This window comes from Desmodus rotundus, chromosome 13, assembly GCF_022682495.2.
Source record: "Desmodus rotundus isolate HL8 chromosome 13, HLdesRot8A.1, whole genome shotgun sequence".
NCBI lineage: Eukaryota > Metazoa > Chordata > Mammalia > Chiroptera > Phyllostomidae > Desmodus > Desmodus rotundus.
Window position 1 is genome coordinate 93,308,950 of NC_071399.1, and position 22,238 is coordinate 93,331,187.

Below are 22,238 nucleotides of genomic sequence, written 5' to 3' on the forward strand. Positions count from 1 at the left end.
CCCACCCCTTCCTCTCCCTAAAGTCAATAAACATATCCCAGGGTGAGGATTAAAAAAATGTATTGGGTTGGCCAAAAAGTATTTTTTCTACCCCCCTCCCCCCGTACGATGGCTCTAGTGGTCCTTAGTTGTCTTTGTCTTCATTTGGAATTTTGTTAGATTGTTTGTGACAGCTGTCATATCAACGTGCATTAAAGAAAACTTATCAAAATTGCTGAATTTTTATGTAGCCATTTTAATATTGAAGATGGAAGAAAAATACGCAACATTTTCAGCACAGTATGCTTTATTATTTCAAGAAATGTAAAAATGCAACTGAAACACACACAAAAAGGCTTGTGCAGTGTGTGGAGAAGGGGCTGTGACTGATCGAACGTGTCTAAAGGGGTTTGTGAAGCTTCGTGCTGGAGATTCCTTGCTGGACGATGCTCCACAGTCGGGCAGACCACTTGAAGTTGACAGCGATCAAATCGAGACTAATGGAGAACGATCAACAACCTACCTCGTGGCAGACAGCCCCCACACTCAAAACATCCACGCCTTCTCTGAGTCCACACAACACCTGCCCTGTACCTCGCCGAAGGACGAGATGAGACTGAGTTCCGGAAGGGAGGGAGAAACACGGGCCGGCTGCCTGCCACGGGCGCCCTGACGGGGGGGGGGGGGGGGGGGGGGGGGGGGTGTCGGACCTGCAACCTGGGCCTGTGCCCCAACTGGGGACTGAACCCACACCACTGTGGTTACGGGACGACGCTCCTGCCAACTGAGCCAGCCGGCCAGGGCAGTTCGATGTAGTTCTGCAACTTCACTTGAGACTAAATAGATTATTTAAAAACGTGATGCTCAGTTTCCAAGGGTTTGGACGTACATCTTCTTGTTATGCTCCTGCTATTTTCCAGGTGGATTCTGTCACGGTCGGAGAGCCCGCTCTGTGTGACTTTAATTCTTTTACACGTGTGACGTAGGTCTTGTGGCCTGAGACACAGTCCATCTTGATAGCTGCTCCAGGCGCGTTTGGCAACTGCACGTGCTGCTGTTGCCGGGCGGACTTTTCTATAAATGCCCCTCAGATTGTACAGGCGGGCAGCGGTGTTTTCCGTTCTTGCCGACTTCCCGTGTAGTTTTCGAAACAATCGTTTGCTGACACAGGAGTGTTGAAGTCTTCAGCCACAACACGTCTACCTTCCCCGTCGGCTCTGTCAGCTCTGCCTCTGTGCTTGAGACGTCAGCTTTCTGTCTTCGTGGCGGACTGCGCCTTTTCAGTCGTTATGGGGCATTCCTCTGTGTCTGATCTAAAGTCTATTCTAGCTGCTGCAACTGCCATTTCTGCTTTCCTCTGATTAAGGTCTAGAGTGATACACTTTTTCCATTTTTTACTTTCAGCCTGCCTCGATTGCTGTTTTAGGTTCTTGCAGACGGCATACAGCAGGGTTCCGTCTGTCCACTTCTACGTTCCCTCTGCCAAGCTGTCTCTTACTTGCTGAATTTAGATCATTTACGTTTAATGCGACACAGTGCGGCCGTGTGGGGGCTCAAGTCGCCATCACACTGCTGCTTGTACGGCTGTCTTGCTTCTATTTCTTTGGTCTTCTTTAAGAAGAAGAAAAATATGACCAATAATAAAAGAAGAAAGAAAGAAAAATACAAAAAAATGACAATAAATACATACCTATCAACAACTGAATCTAAAAACAAAGTGCACGAACAGGCAGAAGAGAAGCAGATCACAGGTCCAGACCCCCGACGGCCGCCAGATGGGAGGGGCTGGGAGGACGGGGGAGGGGGAGGGATGAGGAAGTACAGACCGGCTGTTACGGGACAGCCCTGGGGGTGTAAAGCACAGCACGGGGAACACAGCCAGTAACAGCAGTCTAATAACTGTGGGTGGTGTCGGACGGGTAGGACATTTATTGGGGTGATCACTTATTAAGTTATATGGTGTCTGATGAGGTATACACCTGAATCTAACATAATAATATATGTCAACTGTAATTGAAAAATAAAAAAGGATTTAAATAAAAACAATAAATCATGTATTCCCATGCCTTTAAAAAATAAGATAAACATGTTAACTTTCTTTGTAAATTCTTAACTACTATTAAATGATTGTGGTTTATATTTAAGTTCTAAGAATTATGCAAGATGCTTTGGAATAAAAATAATTGCCTCTGTCTTGTTTAAAGATTATGTTTCTCAGAATCATAGTTATAATCTAAATAAACAAAATTTCTAAAGCAAAAGAAAATATGACTTTAGTTATAAATACCTTAAAAATCTTTTTGTGTCCAAAAGATGTATAAAAATATTTACTTACAGGAGTTCATTAAAATTATCGAAAGGCAGACAACGGCACAGGTTCCTCCTAACTTTTCATAAAACTTTAATTCCCAAGAAAAACACCAGGACGTACAGCGCAGTCCCGGACGGCGCAGGCCTAATCCAGCTTCCCGGCCCGCCCCAGCCTCCAGGCTCCGGTCACATAGCGCAGTCTTATCAGAAGCAGGTCCCTGCCCATCTGCAGCCAGCTCCAGAATGGGACCAATTTGGAACCTGTGATTAAAAAGTGATTAAAAATAAACTAACTTACCAAAATGCAGGAGAAATACATCGGTTTGCTGTATAATTATTTTAGAGGCCGTCTACAGGACACTCGGGAGCTTCTACTCAATTTCATGTTTACGGTGTGTATGTAAGTATATGTTAAACACTCAATTCCATCTGTACATTTAAACGTGATTTTTGGGACAGGTTTTTGTTTTACACACTACTTTTCAATCTGACACGCACCATGGAGAATCAGCAAGACCCCGAAGACAAAAACCTAATTTTCATTCTGATTCCACTGAAGACTGGCCAGCTACACTGCACCCACCCCACAGGCCCTGTTCCTGCGCGTCCCACCCGCTCTCCTCTGGGCAGCTCTGTGTCCTACTTCCTGGACCCCGCCCCTGGAAGTGTCCTGTGGCAGGTTGGGAGCACGGCCGCCCTGTGCCCTGGGTGACAGGTCAGGGGACACTGCCCAGGCCGCAGCGGACAGGCCAGCGCACCGGCTTCTTTCTCTTTATTTCTCCCCTTCCTTTTCCCTCGCTTTACCCAGGCATGACTGACAGATGAGATGCATTTCAAGTGTGCAGTGCAGTGGCTTCACAAACACACACTGCAAAACGATCACCAGAGTCAACCAGCACATCCACATTCACTCCATTCACGCCTCGGACCAGAGAGTTAAACGCCTTCCGTGCTGACAAGAGCAGCTTCGCTGACAGATACCAAAACACGGTGCCCCGAGGTGGGCGCAAACCCGGGCGTCTGACTTGGCGGTTTTGGGGCCGCGCTCCACGGAGGAGGGCCTGGCTGCGCGGCCGAGGGTTCTGGGAATGAGCCACACGGCCTGCCTTCGCGTGCTGCGCCATCGGAGACCATGTGTTCGAAACCACCCAGGACCCAGCAGGAAGACACTCCAGTCTTCACGCGAAAAACAACGCCTGTGGTCAGTCAGACCTAAGGTGACTTTGTCCAGGCCTTTGTCCCAGGCTCCGCCCACCTAATTAAGGGTCCCACCCCCAGGTTACAGGGGTCCTCCTAACTGTCCATTGTCCTCTAACCTGCAGACAAGTGAACCTTTGCCGGGGAGAGGCTTAAAGTCCCATTAGCATTTTAATGATACTTTATCTTCTTTGAAGGTAAAGAAGATAAAAGTACCTCACTGCTTTGAATTCATATAGCAGCTTTCTTCTTCCCAAACACTAACCATCACAGTGCTTTGCCAAACACCTTGTTTTATATTATTAATCAGGGGCAGATATTGTCTTCGTCGCACCTGTCAGGAGTTCAGGGTGCGTATGACTCAAGTTAGGGCACAACTATCTCTGTGACGCAAACGAGCAGAAGATATGAATACAAAACGTGTTCCCACGTTTCCCCCCGTCAGCTTCCCAGGGAGTGCGTGCTGGGCACAGGTCCTCTCTGACCCAGGCCGCTGCTGACACGTTTCTGCAAACTCGGGGAGGCAGGAGACGCCCAGAGGCTGGAGTTCATTCGAGACTGCACCGCTCACACAGCTTCTGGGCTGGCTCTTCTCCTTCCGTCCCGAAGACCCCAGGTCCCCAAGCAGTGAGCCCCTTTCTGCAGCAAGGGCTGTGCTGGGGCCGTGCCTGCGGGGGGCTGCAGGACCATTCCGAGGTAAGCAAGCAAGACTGAAGTGTATTTTAAGCTCTACCGAGCCAGGGCTGTCTCAGCATTTCTGAACAGAAATTGGGAACTATGACAGACTTCACGTTATAGGTCTTAGCGATCTTTCCATTTTTGGATAAATGTACAGATACCAGTTAAAAATTGGCTCTGAATGGACTGTGGACATTTGGAGTAAAAACAACTCCAATTCTTTATTTAGCTTTGCATAGTGGTTTGTAGGCATTAGACTCATATTTGCTGAGTGATGATATAATACAATTCTTTTAAAAAAAGGTGACAAAACAAGAAAGTTGATCTCAGAAGATCACCAGCCTCGCTGCTGGCCTCAGACCCCCAGGACCTTGGCGTTGGTCTGTTTGCCCCAAGTTGCAGCGGGCTTCTGGGGCAGGGGCCCGGCCTCCCAAAGACCCCAGCACTGACACGCTGCAGAAGGTGGAGGCGGCTGGGGGTGGGGCATAAGCAGGCCCGTGCCCTGCGGGGCCTGGGGCTCTGTGGGGGCAGGGGCAGGCAGGGGACCAGGAGAGCCAGCTTGGCTGTGCCCCCTGACAGTTACAGCCCCCCCCCCCCAACCTCAGCCGCTCTAACAGAAACAAGACACTCACCTTCGATTTCAGTCCAGGCCACGGCGACCTCTGCTATGGGGATCCCGGAGCACTGCGCTATGTATAGCAGCTCCACGTCGAACGCCCTGAAACAGCGCGTGGGGTTCCTCTTTAGAGACCGAGCGACCAGACCTCTGCCGTGGCGCAATTTAAAGGTGCTTTCACGGCAGACGGAAGGCTCTCATTACCAAACTGAAGGCCGGGCTGACCCAGGGTCACAGAAACCTAGGTGTTCGGGAGCTTTAAAATAATGGGGCGTCAGGGCGCGATGTGTCCGTTGGAAACATGGGGTCCGTATCACAACTCAGAAACTCCCGAGGGGACGGCCATGGGGCACCCAGAAAGTTTAAAATAAGGAAGGTGGTGTCCGGTGCGTGGATGGGGACCGCTGGGGAAGGGGAGGGGGAAGGGCGAGTGTGCAACCGGACGAGGTCGGCTAGGAAAGGGCAGAGGGCCAGACTGGGGCTGAGGGGAGTGCCTTCAAGGAGGCTTTCCTTCCCCTTAATGATGGAAAACTTAACTTTGTTTTCAGAACTGGCGGGAAGGATGTGGCTGAGGGCGTGGCAGAGAATAAGCAGCTGGGCTCCTGGAGGGGGGAGGGGAAGAGGACGCAGGGGCCGCAGGTCTCAGGCGGGGCACAGAACTTAGTGAAAGGAAGGAAAACAGCTGAGGGGCACAGGACGTGGTGCCGCCGCATCTGCACCTTTAGTGGCTGCAGCAGCTGCGCCCTCCGCTGCTCCGCGGGTTGCAAGGTGAGGCGCAGCCGGGTGCAGGCGCAAGGCCCAGGTCTGGCCTGTCTGAACGCGGTGGGAGCCGCGGGGACGGGGAGAGCGGGGCAGGGGGAACCTACCATCGCTCCACGTGCAGCGAGGAGAAGGCCCGGAACGCCGCCTCCCGCGTGAACAGCTTGAACCCGCACTGCGTGTCGCGGACCCCGCGGACGCACAGGAGCCACACGAGGAAGTGGAAGCCGTACATGAGCAGCGTGCGGAAGTACGAGCGCTGGGGGGAGACAGGGACGTGGCCTCCCCGTCTGCGGGGCAGACTGGGGAGACGCGGCCACCGACACCCCCGCGCCCCAGCTCCTCCCGCAGCACAGCCCACTGGACCCGTGGTCGCAGCCTCGGGGGCCCACTCCGTGGAGAGGAGCTGTCCCTGCCAGGAGGCGGGCCGGCCTCTCCAGGAGCTGAGCCCCGCGGTCTGAGCGGCCGCGAGCAAGGACAACGCGGCCTGCGCCTACAAGTTCTGTGCCCTTCGCTCGGGACACACTGCGCTCCAAAGAGGGTGGCAGCCACCCGAACAGCTCGGAAAATAAAACAGTGCAGTCTGAACGTGAGGTTCAGTACCTAGCTGATAAGAATACCGATAAAAGAGGTACAGCCTGACTTCACCAGTTACAGACTAGAAAGGAAGGGGAAACAAAAACCTAGTCTCACAGATCAGAAGTGGCAGGTATCCAGGTAAACAGAGGTTAACGACTACGTGCCTTAGTACGTTACATATTAAAGTAAGTCACCTTCACTCCCATCTGAGTACTCGCTACTGTTATTAGTTATCCTCAGTGGCAGCAGAATGCACATAATCGTCCATTATTCACTAAACACTGAAAACATAATTATCATTGTATTCAAGACGTGCACATCCGGGATTAAAAAACACAGGCGCTCTCAAAATTTTCTGTAACTAGGGTTAACAGGCCCGTGGAATGACACATCACACATTCACGTGAACAAGCTACTCAGTCTGCACAGAGCATTTAACTCACACGAGTGAACCACGGCCCCTTCCTCCTTTGGGTTTTGTTTGCGTAGCGGGAACCTTCGGTGCCACCCCCACTCACACAGCTTTCCCGTCACCAGCAAACAGATCGGACTTGTGACAACACAACATAAACAGGAAAAAGCCAGCGGGCCACGAGCCCCGAGTTCAGGCCTGGTCCCATTAACCGGTGGGGGACTGGGGAACAAGCCACTCCCACTGTCTGTGTCTCTCCCTCCTCTCCTGACAGCTGGGTGGGCAGGGCTGAGGGCTGCTTTGAAAGTCACTGCCAGGGCCACTCCCACTGTGCGGGACAAGGCCAGAGCCCTCGGCCAGGTGTTCGACACCGGAAATAACAGAAGCTCAACAGGTGTTTTTTAAAAAGAAAGCTGGAAAGCTCATTTTAACCTCCTGACCACGACTGCACCCGTGTCTTAAACAGGGCAAGACGGGAAGGGAGAATCGAACGCGCATCCATGAGGTATGCGGAACACACGTTTCAGAACAATCTCACCCTCTCGGTCACCACCTACGGCCACTGCTTCCGTCTCCACGGGAACTCGTCTTACCTCCTAAGTGGACTGGGCAGAACCTCATCTTAAAATAGCCTGGGAATATCACAACCGCGTGCTCAGGGCCTTCCATATAAAACACTTCCAATAAATACTGGTCGACTGATTAAACCTCCAAAAGAGCATTTACGCTTAGGAAAGGAAAAAAAAAAAAAGAAAAGAAATTCAAAGATAGAAAAATAAAAATTAAAAGGTAGAAAAATAATAGCTGCAAACTATTCTCCTTGAATGATTTTTTTAAAATGTGATTTAGGTGAGCTCACTACTTAGCAAAGAAAAATATTCGTGACTGTTTTTGCCCAGATCTGAATAGAAGACTTTTACTTGTTTTAGGATAGTGGCTATTTTATAAAATCTAGAAGTTTACATGAATACCTTAAATTTGATTTGTGCCGTATTTAAATGCATAAACTACAAAGAGGAGGGTCTTTAATTTTTAAAAACTTGGAAAAGTGGCTTCAATTTAGAAGACACCTGAAAATGTATTATTGGACGGACTTGGTTAAATGAAGCTAACGAAGTCATACGAGGACACTACATAAACCTCTGAAGCAGAAATTTAAAAACACGAAGGAAAAGGACGCTCACTGCTTCCGAATCGACAGTGTCTCTCTGACGGTTACGAAGTATCAACACGGAACGCAGGCGGCGTTCAAAGCCGCCCGGCAATCTCGTGACCCAAAAGTGAGACGTTCAAAGAGCGTCAAGACTTAGCAAAGTGTCTCCCAAGGAAACCCGAAGACACCTGGAAACAGAGATGGATTCCACCTGGAATCTCTCACTGCCGGTAAGCTCGGGCACCTCCGACCCCGAAAGTGTCGCTGCTGGGACTGGCACACGGGACAGCGGACGGGGACACTGGTGCGGTGCCCCAGGGCTGCGCCGGGCTCTGCCATGTCTGTCCCCACGCAGGACACGCGGCGGGGCGCGCCAGGGCCAAGGACAAGGGCTGTTAGCAGAGGAGCTACGCGTGAAGCTCCTGAGGTCACTGCGTGTCACTGTGTTTATAGTATCAGTGTTTTTTTTTCTTTAAATACAACATAATACTTTAGGTATTTTTCCATGTTATATAGTCTCCACTTTCATCCATTTTATTGTCTGCAAGACATTTCACCCAGGGGAAGTATCTGTATTTTCTAGTTCCCACTGTTTTATTATTGTAACTAACGTGCTGAACGTCTTAGACACGTATTTTTATTCCTTTACCCCTCACGTATCTGTAAAGTGATAAAGTTGGACTACCTAATCTCTAACTTGTGTAGCTTTAAATTTCTAAAAGTCTGATATTCCCTACGGTTAAGAGATTAGACCTTTTTCAAATACCAATGAAAGTCATAGGGTCACAGAATTCTGAACTAGATGCTGAAGACGTTAGAATAATTTATTTCTTAAAGAAAGGGGGGGACTCTAGGTCCCCACACTTCAACATAATCCCTAAGAGGTTGTACGACTTCGCTGTCCGCTCATCTCGAGGGAGAGGCGCCCACATTGTTGGGCGGGGGGTGTTGGTGCTCAGACTCCGGGCACCTGGGCTGAGCAGCAAGGCTGCTCCCGCACGGGCCCCCCACCCAGGGCCACAGCCTGACCGAGTGTGCAGGACGGGCCCAGACGCGTGCGTTTGAGAAACCGGCCCCCCAACAATTTTGGCCTTGCGCTGAGAAACGGCTTGCTTTCCCAGCCACGGGGGCGCTCCCGCGGGTCGGCCAGTTAAGGGTACAACAGATCGTTCCTGGACTCGATGTACAAGGCCTACAGTTTTTAACTGAAAAAGTAATTAAAACTGAAACAACTGCCCAATGACTACACTGCACACCTGCAACTAATACTACTGTGTGTCAACAGTAATTGAAAAACTTTAAAAGTGTAAAAAACCCTCAAGACCCTGCATAGAATAATTCCTTAATAATATTTATCTCAAGTCATTCCAGCTTTTCTGCCTCATGTAGAAATTACAAAATGAAGAACTTAATCTCTTCGTTTTTTTTAAATGTCCAAAAAACACCAGTTATAACTTGTCAAATTTTAAGATACGGTGTTTTTCTAAGAGAAGTAAATTTCACAAAAATTTAAACTCTGAATGGAACTCACAATACAGTACCTAAGCGCCCCGGTAAGGGGAACCCGGAAGCAGGCCGGCAGGGTCAAAGGGCACCGTTCAGAACCGCCCGCCCGATGCTCCACGGAATGGGGACCCTCCCTCGCGTCTTACGGGAGAAACCGAAACCGAAACGAGCTGCTCGCATCCTGGGTCAGAGGGGGGTCCGAGAGGAACAACACACCGCCAACCCCCCCTCGGCCGGACAGGCCCTCACCTGAGCGATCGACTCCTTCTGCAAGTGAGCCCGAGACCCGCAGGCGATGGCCATCCGGTCCTGAGGAGAGAGCACGGACACGAGGCTTCAGCGGCAGCTCCCGTAAAGGCACGTACTTTCAACGGGAGTATCTCCCCTTCTAGGCACTAACTTTTTGAAAAAGTAACATTAAATATCTTTAAAGGTTTCCTGAAGCCTAACTTACTTACTGAGAGGATACTATTCAGGGCTAAATAAGAGGGGCATGTATTGCTTCAAAATTCACGTATTAAATTTTTTCAGATTAAAAGTCCTATGTTAATGTAATTATAAAGAGAAATTAGTAGTATCAGAAAGCAAAGTTATCTACAGGTGGCACGATTTCACATACAACCACTACATTCGGAGAAACCCAAGCACATGGACTGTGGATGGAACGATGAGAAGCCGTGCGTGGGTTTGCAGTGACGGCGACTGGGCAGGAGACGAAAACGCACGCGCACGGTCCGTTAGCCTTCATCTACCTAGACAACGACCCAAAGTCACAGTGGAAGACAGACGGCGCTTGTAACAACCATGAAGAAACCCCCAGCCCCCAACTCCCCGGGAAATGCAGCGGCTCTCGGGAAGCAGACAGGCGGCAGCCCCCAGGGAAACCAGGGGACCGACCGACACCCAGAGGGTGTCCCACGGCCATGGTGCCGGCGGCATTAGGAAGTCAGGGCTCCCGGACGCCACAAACGTCAAGTGATTTCTCACTGAACTAGACGAGCTGACGTGGAGGGAAGGTGGAGAACGAAGAACCGAGAGAGCCCGGGCAGCGCTCGGGTGAGGAAGGGCCACCGGGGACCTGGAACGTTCTGCCAGGGCAGCGACCGAAACCGCGGCGCTGGAGCGCACACAGGGAGCCCCGCGGCCCAGAACGGGGCGCCGGGCACACGGCCCCGAAACGCACGGGCGGCCCTGGCGACGTTCTAAGTCCACGACGGGCGCTCTCGGCCGCTCGGCAGCCGCCTGGAAACCCACCTGAAGGGGGGCCCGCGCCTCTTACCGACTAGGACACAGTCCAGACACAGCGCATGTTCACGCGGGACACAGAAATGACTTTTAAACTTCAGGGGAACCCAAAGCACACAAACCCCAGAGCAACAAGTCACTCTGACAATAAAGTTAAAAAAGAAACCGTTGTGTGGTAGAACCGCTGAAATCCGACCGCATTAGACGTTAAGAGACCAGTAAATTGGGGGCAACATTTGGGATTTGTGTTACAGACAGAAGGCTAATTGCCGAAGTGCACAATGAGCCCCCACGGGTGATTAAGAGAAGCACTCAGTCCCTGAGCTGGAAACGAGGCCAGGGCTGTGAACGGTTTTCGCAGCGCAGGAGGCGAAGTGGCTCTCGGCGGAACGGACCCCGATCGCCTCACACCCAGAGCCACGCAAGGATCACCTGCCACTTTCACTCCACCCGGACAGCAGCGGGGACTGTTACCGGTGCCCTCGCCCCAGCCCGCAGTTCTCCCCGGGCCGACTGCGTCTGTGCGGGCCGACGCCCGGGCGCGCTCCCGGCCGCAGTGGGAGGAGGACGGAGCTCCTGGCACCCGGCTCTGCGGTCATGGGAACAGCAGAACACGGCCGGGCACCTTACACTCCGCGTGTGAGAGAGAGGGACACGAACACACACACACACACACACACACACACACACACACACGTCTTCCCGACGCAGCTGCAGCTGCGAGGAACGGGTGAGACTGCTAACCTCGGGGAGTGCCGGGGTGACAGGAGGGGCCGGAAGGGCAGGTCACCCGCTGTGTGTGCGCCGTTTGAACGGGGAGCCACTCACGACGGTCAGTAAAGTCTCAGGCGCTCACGCACATCCCCCCACGCACCACAAAGCTCTACCCGGAAAGTCAGGCAGGCCTCGCCACCGCGCAGCAGCGCCCACTGCTGATGGCTGGTTTATTGCTTTTCCCCGTTTTTAAAAAAAATCACAGCCGAAACTTACTCATGTACACCATGCTCCTTTTCACTTAAAATAACCTCAAAATTTCTTATATACAAGGTCGCTGTTCTTGAACCTTCTATCGTGGGCATCTCCGAACACACGGAAGTGCCGAGAATGAGATGAACCCCCACCTGGCTCCAACCATCACCTCGCGCGCCGGTCGCCGGTCCCACTTGCTCCGAGGGCCTGCCCGGCCCGGGCGCACGCGCAGCGAGCTCTAGGCGGAACGTGTTACAAACCGACCCGCATTCCAACCGCGGCACCAGCAGGGCACGGAAAACATTAGTAACAATAATCCCTAACACCATCTGACCCAGTTTTCACGTCTGCCCCATTATGAATATTTTTAGTTTGTTTACTCAAAAGCCAAGTAAAAGTCATTCAAATTTGTTGGCCTGTCTTTTATCCACCAGCTCCCCCTACCTCTTAATTTTTTTTCTTATAACACGTCCCTTTGTCCTCGGTATTTCCCGTAAACTGGTTGTTTGCGTTAGAGGCTTCGTAGGGTTTAGGTCTATTCTACAAGAATTTGTCGTAATCGTGTCGCATGTCTCTCTCTCTCCCGTGTGAGTTCGTAAGCTCAGCGTGCTACGTCACCGTGTAGGTGACCCCACTTTCTCCGCCTGCCTACGCACCGGCCATTTCTAATTTCTTTTATTACAGAAGAGCCTAGAAGAATGTCTTTGAACATAAAACTCTAAAAGCACTGTGGTTTTCTTTCTCTGGAGAAAGTCACAGAGGTAGAACACTACATTTCCGAACTATATGGGCCAAACTATTCTTTGAAAGGGTCCTTATATTCCCGCTAACTGGATATGGTTGACTATTTCCTCAAATTCTTGCCAGGACTGATTATGCTCATTTTAAATTTGCTAACCACACATGATCTCATATCCCCTCCCCCCCTTTTTTTTTTAAATAAAAAGGTAAGCTTCGGGAGATTTTTATTAGCCATCTGTGTTTTCTTTCGGGAACTTTCTGTTATGCACGAGGATTACTATTTACCAATAAGAATTAGTTTTTCCCGTCTTCCCTGGCAGAGGCGCTTTGCTCAGGAGGGCAAGACAGCTCCCTTAGAGAGGGAGCACGCTGGAAGCTGAGTTGGCAGCTCCGCCCTGACTCTGCACCCCGAAGGGCAGCCACGTTACTGAAGAGAGGCAGAAAGGGACACGCTTCCACCTCACAGAGACCGAGCAGTTACACCATCACTTAATTAAGTTAAAAACAAGTCAAAACCCAACACTTTCATTTAAAATATCCTTTCCTTTCACCATCCTTCACCATCAGTCTCTAGAAGCTTCTAAGAGAGCCGTGGGAGTCCAGAGTTCTGATGTGAGGACTGAATCCTGGGCACTGATGACCCAGGTGGAGTCTACCTGGGCAGCTTCCAGAAGCATCAGCTGTTCTTCAGGAACGAAGGACATTGTTGTTTTAAAAACTGCCCATGTTACAAAATGCATGTAGACATGGCGTCTGTTTTTCTTTTAAGCCTCTTTCAGAGCATCACTGAATTTATGTTTTTTAAAAAAGATTTTATGAATTCACTTTTAATTTTTAGACAAGAGGGGAAGGGAGGAAGAGGGAGAAAAACATCAAGGTGTGGTTGCCTCTTGCGCACCCCCTACTGGGGACCCAGCCCACAACCCAGGCCTGTGCCCTCACTGGGAATCCAACCAGCAACTCTTTTGTTCTCAGGCAGGCGCTCAATCCACCAAACCACACCAGCCAGGGCTAAATTACTTCTATTAAGTGTTATTTCTTTAACAAAAGCACTCCGATGTGGTTTATCCTTTTCTTTGGATTACTTTCCAGGATTTATCTTTCTTTGCAAGAAGCTTCCTTTTGCTCCTTTCTCGTAGCAGTATGTTGGGGTGGCAGCCATGAGTAACCGAGGCGACTGTACAGTACTGGTGAACTCTCCCTGACCCACCTGCACCTCTGCCCCTCAGCACTAGAGTTCTGAGGCCTGAATATTGTGCCTGGGGCGGGTGGGGGCCCCTAGAACGCCATGCAGCTCTGCGGGTTCCCTGCCATGTGCAGCCCTGCTGTGCCCTGTACCAGGGCGCACGCCACTGAACAGTGGGTCTGGGCCCTACACCGGGCTCGAAACCCTGAAAACGGCAAGGCCTAGCAAGCTTTCTTGCTCCTGCTGAACTCCCGGATACCGTGTGGGGGCAGGCGGGCACATTGTTCCATTCTGTCCAGGGTGCTCCTTCCGTCTCTGCCCCATTCTTTCCAGAGCGGCAGCATCCGGTACGAAGGTCAGGATTTGCAAATTCATTTTCTTTCTCTAAATGGCTTTAAAAGGTGGGAGTGGCAACAGACTTTTCTTCCTTTCCGCAGCCTCCATTTTTTCCCTTAACCTGAACGCTGACACTGGATTTATGTCATTGCCAAATGCTGCGAACAGCCCAGATGCCCATCAGCAGCTGAACGCCACACCAGCCGAGGCGTACCCACACAGCAGGAGGGACACTGAGCGATTCAAGGAACGGCTGTCGGGCTGCACAGCACTGCGGCGGATCTCAACCGCGCCATGCCCAGGGAAGGGACGGCACGGAGCTGCCCACGCCCTTTCCGGAGGGGCTGCTGCTCATGTCTGCTCCCTCAAAAACAAGGTTCCTGGGACCCAGGCTCATTTCTCACCGTCACCCAGAGCCTCGGTCGGCACCTTGGTTAGGGGGGCGTGCGTGGGGAGCATGCGCTCGGGGAGACGGTCCGAGCATTAGACACATCACTGGCCAGGGAGCCTCAGCAAACGACAGCTCTTCTGTGGGCCGTGCGCAGGAATTTCACAGCCCAAAGCCCCAGATTCGCAACTTACAGCCCCTGTGTTCATAATGGAACGTAACTTAAACGACATTCTTACACTCACCGGCCAAGGCTGTAGATCGTCAAGTCCCTTTTCCAGTTTCTCGACATCTGGAAACCTCGTGGCTCCGTCAGCATCTGCCATGAGGATCTTTTCCCCGCGAGAACTGAAAACTCCCTGCGTGTAAGAATGTCCGTTTAAACAAAGCTGCTTAAGATTACGGTTAAATTCAAAGACACATCAGTCTCTTCTGCTTCACCTAAAGTAACCAAGGGTGAAATATTAGGTACGAGATGGCAGAAGGAGGCCAAAGTTCACTTACGACAAATCTCACCAATAAGATCTTCCTAAGTGTACCTCAGGCCTATTTCATGGTTTTAAAAACTTTGTGAGGCCATACAACTAAGGCCTTGGAAAACAGTGAGCTAAAAAAATAGATTTAGACAAGTCAAAGATATTCTGCATCAACAGGGTTAAACAGTGTAACACAGGTCACACACAGCACGGACGCCTGCCCGTAGCACGGCACGGGAAGAGCGTGTCTACGGACAGACTGAACACACTCACTCGCTGCGAAATGCATCACGACAGAGATAAGTCTGCATTCCTCCTTGTGGAATCACAGGTGTTTACGGAAACCGGTGGGTAAAAACACACGGAATGTCCCTACAGCTCAGGAAGTGTGGCCACACCCAAACACATCCCGCCTTCTGAGGACCTGGCCCTGGGCCGTGCCGCTCCTAGTCGAACGGCTGGTGGTCTCTCGAGCGAAGTGCGGCTCCGGGGGCGCACTTGACACAGAGCTGCAGCCGCTCTAACTCCAGGGCACATTCGAGTGCATGCACTGTTTCTTAAGCATAAACATTTTTACGGTTTGATTCGGTAAAACAGAGCTTCGCTGTTGCCAGAGAGTGTGGCTGCGGCCCAGGCATACACACACGTCAGCGAATTTTGGTCACTTTTTCTGTCTACGGCCTCGGCCCACTGCTCCTATCTGTGATGTGCGTCACACTCACTAGAACGTGGGTAAAAAAGCAGAAACGAAAATGGTGTATTTAACGCCTGAACAACAGACGTGGAGTTTCAGAAAAACCATTACAAGGCACAGACTCAGTAGCTAAGCGTTTAAAACAGAAAACAGACCAGCGACAAAGGACTGTGCGCTCGGCATAGGTGGAGAGCTGCAGGGGCCTCCAGCCAGCTCGCACAGCCCCACCCGGGGCTCTCAAGGGGGCTCGAAAGCCTGCCGCCCTCCCTCTGCCCCTGACAGCCCCCACCCCTCTGACGGCTGCAGCCTGCTTTCCTCCCTAGCTCCCTGTCTTCCCGGCCTCCAACTGTGAGACAGACGTCTTTCTCTGAGGCACCCAGTGCATTACAGGGAGGGCGTTCTTTTGGGTTTGATAAACCTCACTGCCCACGAACTCGGAATTCTGGCATCTGACTAGTGGGCTGTGGAATTCCCACGCATGTGAAACATCTGCAAAAGAGGCTATTCTGCTCGCCTCGCGCTTTAAACAACAACGAGGAATCGTGCATTACCATTTTCACGGCGCCGCCTTTGCCCCGATTCTTCACCAGTGTGATCACGCGCACCTTGTCGCTTCCGTACCTCCGGCAGTATTCAAAGGCCACCTGTCCCATTGCATAAAAGGGAGAGAAAATCAACTTGGGTCACAAGACAGTAACACGCAGAGGTCTCTCCTGGTGGCCTCGGTGCTGCTGCTCCAGCCGCCTTCCCCGTGTCCTGACTGCAGCCACCGCGCCGCTGGGTGGCCCGGGGGAGCTCGGGGAGACAGGTGAGGTCCTGGCCGCCTTCTGTGGCTGAGGACAGGACACGGGAGATTTGGAATGGTGGCAGCTCCGGGAGGAGGGGCGTGCGGGGCCAAGAGCTGCTTTCCCTCAGCAGGCAGACGCTGCCAGTGCAACCCCCCTCCCCCAGCACGGGCCCCCGCCTGCACTTCCTGTGCCCCGCCCTCCCATCAGTAACTGCCAGGGTGGCCCCAGTCGGTGTCCTTCACGGCACGCCCACCTGCCCAGCGAGGCAGGACACGTTTCTTCCTGAAACAGCCGCCGGCTCAGGCCTCGGACCTTCTGTCCACACCACCGTTTGAGTCCAAACACACTGCCCCCACGTCGTTGTCATAAACCCTGAAAGGTTGTTCAGCAGTCGCTTCTCTCCCCCACACTCTGCAGCACCTTGGTTTTGGCCCCACCTTCGCCGGCAGCGCAGAACTGGGAAGCGGGGCGCACAGCCGCCCTTCCCTTCTGCTTCCTGCTTCCGCACTGGCCACGCCCACACGGTGTAACAAAAACCCCACCAAGGAACCGTTGACAGGCGCTTCCCTGCGCATTTATAAGGTCCGTTATGTTGCTATTTAATAAGAATACGAATAGCACCATAAAGGAACCTTTTATTACGGAAGCAGTACTGTCAAAGCAGAAAAGTGAAGCACTGTTAACGATAATAACTGACCAGGACAACCGGAAGGCTTAGTGAACGTGCTACCGCAGGAATTGGAGCGCCTGGGCCCGGCAGCTACTGCTCTAGGAGGAGCGAGAGGGGGCATCGCTCAAAGGCAGTGACCGCCTCGTGGTCACTCCGGATGGGGCATGCCAAAAGGCACAACCACTGCTCAGCGCCGACCTGAAGGCACCTTCCTACGTGCGTGACCCGTTGCAGAAACTGTCAGGCAAGGCTTGCGTGAGGGGCAGGATCGGGCGTGGGGGCGGGGCTTAAATGGTCAAAGAGGCTCCCCCGCGGGGCGGCCACCGTGAGCTGCTGCGTATGCGCTGCTCTCCGGACCTGGTGACAACACAGCTTCCCTGGGCTCACGGATCAGCACGTCTGCTTCCCAGCTTCCACCAACGACGTCCCTCTGCCCCTCCTACTACCCGCACTGCAGCAATGAGGGCACTTAGCAAGCTTAGGGTTCTCTGTGCAGCGAAGGTAAGATTTGGCATTTGCCAAATCGTTCTGTATTTTCTATCTACTGGCAATTCCAAAAGCAAGTCTACTCACCTTCGAAGTCCGGTCTTTGCTGCCATCATCGACGACGATCACCTCGTAAGTGAAAGTGGGGTCTTGCTCCTGGGAGGGGCAAAAATTAAAGGCCACGGTTTGGCAGCATCTCCATGAAGAACTCTGACAACACTGTGTTAGTGCTGACGTGCACAACGCGAACATAAAGAAGTGCGTTCAGGACACGAAATAAAAAGGCCGAAGGAGGGAGGGCAGCCCCAGGTAGGAGTGCAGGGCGGGCGCTGACTCAATCTGCGAGCGCCCGCTCCACCCGTCGCACCCTGCACTGCGTCGACAGGCCCCGCAGGTCCCCTGGGGGCCAAGCACTCGAGAGAGATGCTCCGGGTTCAAGTCAGAGAGCGCAGACTCCAACCTGAACGCACCACTTCTTAGCCTTGTGACCTTAGACAAGGTGACATTTTTGGCCTGTTTTCTCATTAAAAACCCCTGGCCTGCATGGCTGGTGTGAAGGTTACATGTCATAGAAAAGGGAGAAGCCTCACACGTAGTAAGGGCTCAGTTCTCTTCCTCTTTCCTTCAAACTGAGTTTAGGAGTAGATTACATAGGATCCTCCTTTTTGGTGGATCTTCTCTCTTCCCTTTACACAAACCCTAAAACCAAAGTAAGTCAAAACAAGGAATTTTTCTTTAAAAAGAACAGGCCGCAGAGCTCACTTGTTTTAAGCTCTTCCAGGAGCTCACGGGGCACATGCTACCTTCCTGTTCTTTAGCGGGAAAGAAGTGGAAAACAAATGAGGGGGGACCTAAGAATAATAAAGAAATACAAAGTAATTTCACCCTAACTACAGATCTTTCAAACAGACGTCTTTCCTAGAGAAAACAAAGTGGGGGGGGGGAGCGGAAGAAAAAGGGCTGCCTTGGGGTCGCCCAGCTGCCTCTGGGGGTGGTGTGCTTCCTGCCAGCCTGCCGGGCCATCAGCGGAGCCCTGGGCAGCCCCGCTGTACTGAGGTCCAGGCAGGGCCAACCCCGCCCCTCACAGAGGAGCTGGTGGGGTCCACCAGCTGGCCACCTGGCCCGGTTTTAAGGGAAGACGTCAGACTGAAAGAGAAAACATAGTACCTGTCTCTCTTCTAGATAGCCCAGGGCTTCGTCCATCATCACGGGCACTTGAAGAAAAAGAAGGTACATTAGAACCTGCTTCTGAAAGTGACCGCACAAGCTCACACACTCCATGTACAAGGGGAAGAAGTCTGTCTACTAAGAAAGGCCCCTGGGCTGCTCCTGCAGGGGCCCCTCCCACTCCCACACCTGTCCTCTGCTCACACCCGGCTCACTCTCCCTCAAGGGCACTGCGGCCCCACACTTCCCATGGCTGCTCACGGCCCGTGGCTGCCACTTACGCCCACGGCCCTCTTCCAGCTGCAGCTGCGCACCGGGTGCACCCGCCGCAGCCCCCACCTGCTGACGCGCAGGGGAAGGCAGGCAGGTCCAGTACTATGCACGTCCTTTTCCTCCCAGGGACCCCTTACCAGAAGCACCCCGGCTTACACCGCTTCTCCTCGTTGTAGGAAGGCACGACCACAGAGAGCCGCTTGGTCGGCGAGTCGCTGAGGCTGGGCAGGGCCTCCTTGCGCCCTCTGGCGTTTAGGAAGAACTTCTCCTTCTCGTGCCGATGGAGGGGAGGCATTTCCCTCGCCGTTATGAATGCAACAAAGGAGATCTAAAGGCAGAGATGAATGAAAGAAATTGTTAGGTTCCACTATTGTATCATTTACGTGACTTCCCCCCCTTTGGTGGAACATTTAGTCTCAGTTTTTAGTCCATTAACAACAGTTTGGAGGGGACTCCAAAATCCAAACCAGTCCTAAGAACGGCGACTGTCCTTTCACCCGTCAGCAAGGTCCTGAGGCCTTAGGAGGCTCTGGGTCTCCTCCCAACTGTCACTTGTGAGGCCTGTCACCCCACCTCAAACAGGGAACAAAGTACAGGCATGCAATCCACTCTTAGATGTGCCAAACCCCTGATCCCAGGAGTACACAGTGAGGCCCCATTCCTACCTGTGGCCTGGCCTGTGTGTGACAGAGAACAAGTCCACACCACAGCTGGAACCCATGGGGTGAGGGCAGAGCTGCCACCTAGGACCGGTGGACCCAGGGCACGAAGGGAACAGTCTGCCAGTCCGCACAGTGGGGACTGGGAACTGGTAAGAACCTGTACTTGCCCCAGATTTGGACTCACAATAGTATTTTCTGGAGTCAAGTCTGGAACTCGTAGGCCATGTATCACACATTGGCAGGGGCCATTACACATCTCCCTTCCCCACAGTGGGGAGCTGGCTTCGGAAACAACCATTCTTTGCAACATTGTTCCGATTGGCACAGCTGATGCTTTCAAAACACTCAATCCACAGCACTTCCAGGATGTTACTCATTTTTAACTTGCCAACCATCTGTTAGGTTCCCTTGGTACCTACTGACCTCGCCCATACTTCTGACTGGCGCCGCCTCTGGCAGCATCCAGACTGGGGGGTCCCAGCTCCCACTCCACTCCGTAGCCCTGGTGTTTAGAGTATGGTTTCTGAGTCCCACCCCCATTATCAGCAGGCATTGCCCCTGGGAGGGGCAGGGGCTGGCTCTGGGCAGGGCGGGGCCAGCGGGGGAGGGCACAGCAGTGATAAGGGGGCTCTGCCATCCAGCCTGAGGGGATCTCACTGGTTTAGGATGGGAGGGTTTGGGCACCAAATTACTGCAGTACATTGAAACACATGAAAAGTATTCTAACTCATGGGTTCGTAATGATACTACAAATAAAACAACTGGTCACCTTTGTAAGATGCCAGGGAACTATTTCTCTATTTTGAAACCTTGCTTTTTATCTTACCTTTTACACATGAAAGGTATTTTGGATTAATTGGAAGCTGAGGATTAAATTCTCTTTCATTACAGATTTCTAGGCAATACGTGGAGAAGGAGCGACCCAGTTAGAAATGACAGGTTTGGGTGGTGATCATCAATGGCTGCAAACACCCTCAGGTTAACGACAAACTTCCTAACTGGTGGGGCCACCTCACCCCCAGCGAAATCTTTCACCGCACCACGTGACAAAAGGGGCGTGTTCAGCACTTTCCTTCATTAATCACTCAAACGTGCATCTTTAGAAGTATCTATTAGTTTACCGGACAGTCGGCGGACACAGTAGGGTGTTAAAAGGCACCAGGGGGGGCGCCACCAGTAAAACGCAGCCGGTGAGAAATCCCACAGGACAAGGGCCACCAGCTCCAGATCAGGGGGGATGGAAGAGGATTTGCTGTGGCTCAGGGGCTGACACGGGACTGGTGCCCCCAGCGTGCATGAGTGCGGCTGGAAAAGGCTGGCTCTGCGAAGAACTACAGGGGCGCTGGGCCAGATAAGAGTATTTAAAACTAAATACTGGTTAACTTTAAAAAATCTGTGATGATCCTACTACCACCCTAGTTTAAAAGGGGCCCTATCCTACAGATACAATAGTATGTCTTGGATTTGCTTCAAAATAATCCAGAAGGAAGTGGGTGGGGTGATCACCCCCCACCCAACACACACACACCATTAGGGGTTTTTTTTGCAATGGCTACCCGCTCAGGTATTTTAAAAAAGAGTTCCAGGAGCTCTGTGACATTTGTGTACCGGAGTCCTCTCCAACCTGTTTCCCCACCGGTCAAACGAAGCTACCGGTAACAACTGTAGGTCGCTGTGTTTTAAAGACCCAACTGGACAATCCTGTTAAAACACTGAAGGCAACGCTCAGCACCCTGTGAGTGCACAGCAACTGGGGCAAACACTTCCAATACAAACTCACAATGAACACGTGTAAATCTGCAGCAGATTCAACACGAGCCCGCCCCGCCCCAAGCCGGACTTGCTCAAAACCCCCGAAATCTCCCCACAGCACTAAGGGAAAGAGACAAATCACCGAAGAAATCGGGACGCAGCGCTTCTTCGCCATCTACACGGTTACTACGCGGTGAGCTCGTAAACTTTCTGGCTGCTAATCTGCACGTCGGGGAGGTGGAAACCTCCGCATCGACGACCCAGAGCTCATCCCAAAGCTCAGGGGAGCAAGTTCGCTTATGCATCAGCCCGTGTTTGCCCAAGGATGGCCAGAAACCCCGGGGGGGGGGTGAATTCGACGGCCCTGCCCGTTTCCAGGCAGCAAATTCTGGCCGTTCCATTCCGGGAACTCAGCGACCCCCAGACACATGCTGACGTCAGGCCTCGCGCGTCCCCAGCGGGTCTTCGCGAGGCACTGATCGGCTCCAGTCTGGAAAGGGTGGCTCCTGTGGATGCTGTCCCCGCGCTCGTGTGCAGACCCACACGTGGAGAGGAGAGCCTGCGGAGCACTGAAGTCCTTGCGGGAGCGGCGCTGCAGAGGCTGCAGACCCGGGAGGTCGGAAGGGACTCAGGGTCTGGGGGCAAGTAGAGATAGGGTGTGCACGCCCCCAGAGAGAACCGACATACAAGCTCTGGATATGTAGGGAGCTGGAGTTCCCAAGTGGAAATAAACAGGGAAGAAAGGGGGCGTGAAACCCGGGAGAGGCATGCTGGCGTCAAGGCTCAGGGTTGGGGGGCAGCCGGGGAAAGGGAGCCCCAAAGAGCCGGCGGCGCGGAGCAGAGCGCGCTCGGGCCGTGTATCTAGGGCGGCGGAGAGCCCGGGCCCGCGTCGGTCCCCACCCCGTCTCTCACCAATATCAGGGCCGCGGCCGCCAGCGCCGCTCCGAGCGCCGCGTAGAGAACCGCCAGCTGCAGCGAAAGCGGAGCCATGGTCCATGCCCGCCTGGCCAGGGCCGCCGCTGCCCTATCCGGCTCCGGCACGCATGCGGAAGCCGCCGCGCAGACGCAGAAGCCGCCGCGCGGCCCCGCCCCCCCCGCGGACAGAGAGGCCGCGCGCGGAGCGCCCGCCGCCCACAGCGTCCTCGCGCGGCCAGGCGGGAACACGCAGGATTGTGTGCCCCACGCTCCGCGCCAAAGGCCGGTGGCCGGAATTAAT

At 52.8% G+C, this 22,238-nt stretch overlaps 1 protein-coding gene across 3 annotated transcripts; it reads right to left on the reverse strand.

Annotated features, from left to right (window-relative positions):
• Window positions 1-268: 268 nt before the first annotated feature.
• On the reverse strand, window positions 269-22,070 carry ALG5 (ALG5 dolichyl-phosphate beta-glucosyltransferase). Of its 3 annotated transcripts, none has more exons than XR_008425915.1 (11): window positions 21,935-22,070; window positions 18,765-18,936; window positions 18,336-18,382; window positions 17,256-17,324; window positions 15,776-15,868; window positions 14,300-14,413; window positions 9,439-9,498; window positions 5,647-5,798; window positions 4,797-4,882; window positions 2,315-2,550; window positions 269-1,590 (listed from the first exon to the last, which is right to left on the reverse strand). XR_008425915.1 is itself a non-coding variant. In XM_053916549.1 (11 exons), exons 1-10 carry the CDS (start codon window positions 22,010-22,012, stop codon window positions 2,435-2,437), a joined length of 987 nt encoding a protein of 328 aa, XP_053772524.1. In that variant the 5' UTR covers window positions 22,013-22,070; the 3' UTR covers window positions 269-1,590; window positions 2,411-2,434. The 3 variants fall into 3 exon arrangements, 2 of the variants coding, with proteins under 2 accessions (XP_053772524.1, XP_024424057.3); XM_053916549.1 differs by having other exon boundaries at window positions 2,411-2,550; XM_024568289.3 differs by having other exon boundaries at window positions 269-2,550.
• Window positions 22,071-22,238: the final 168 nt, after the last annotated feature.

What these genes read in the sequence shown, in the direction of transcription:
- ALG5 (XM_053916549.1), bottom strand. Translation starts at nt 22,012, where the DNA reads ATGGCTCCGCTTTCGCTGCAGCTGGCGGTTCTCTACGCGGCGCTCGGA. An exon ending in AAGGCGGCGCCGTGAAAATG is followed by an intron (nt 14,414 to 15,775) that starts GTAATGCACGAT and finishes TCTTACACGCAG; the next exon opens with GGAGTTTTCAGTTCTCGCGG. An exon ending in GGCCTGGACTGAAATCGAAG is followed by an intron (nt 2,551 to 4,796) that starts GTGAGTGTCTTG and finishes TTTTAATCACAG; the next exon opens with GTTCCAAATTGGTCCCATTC.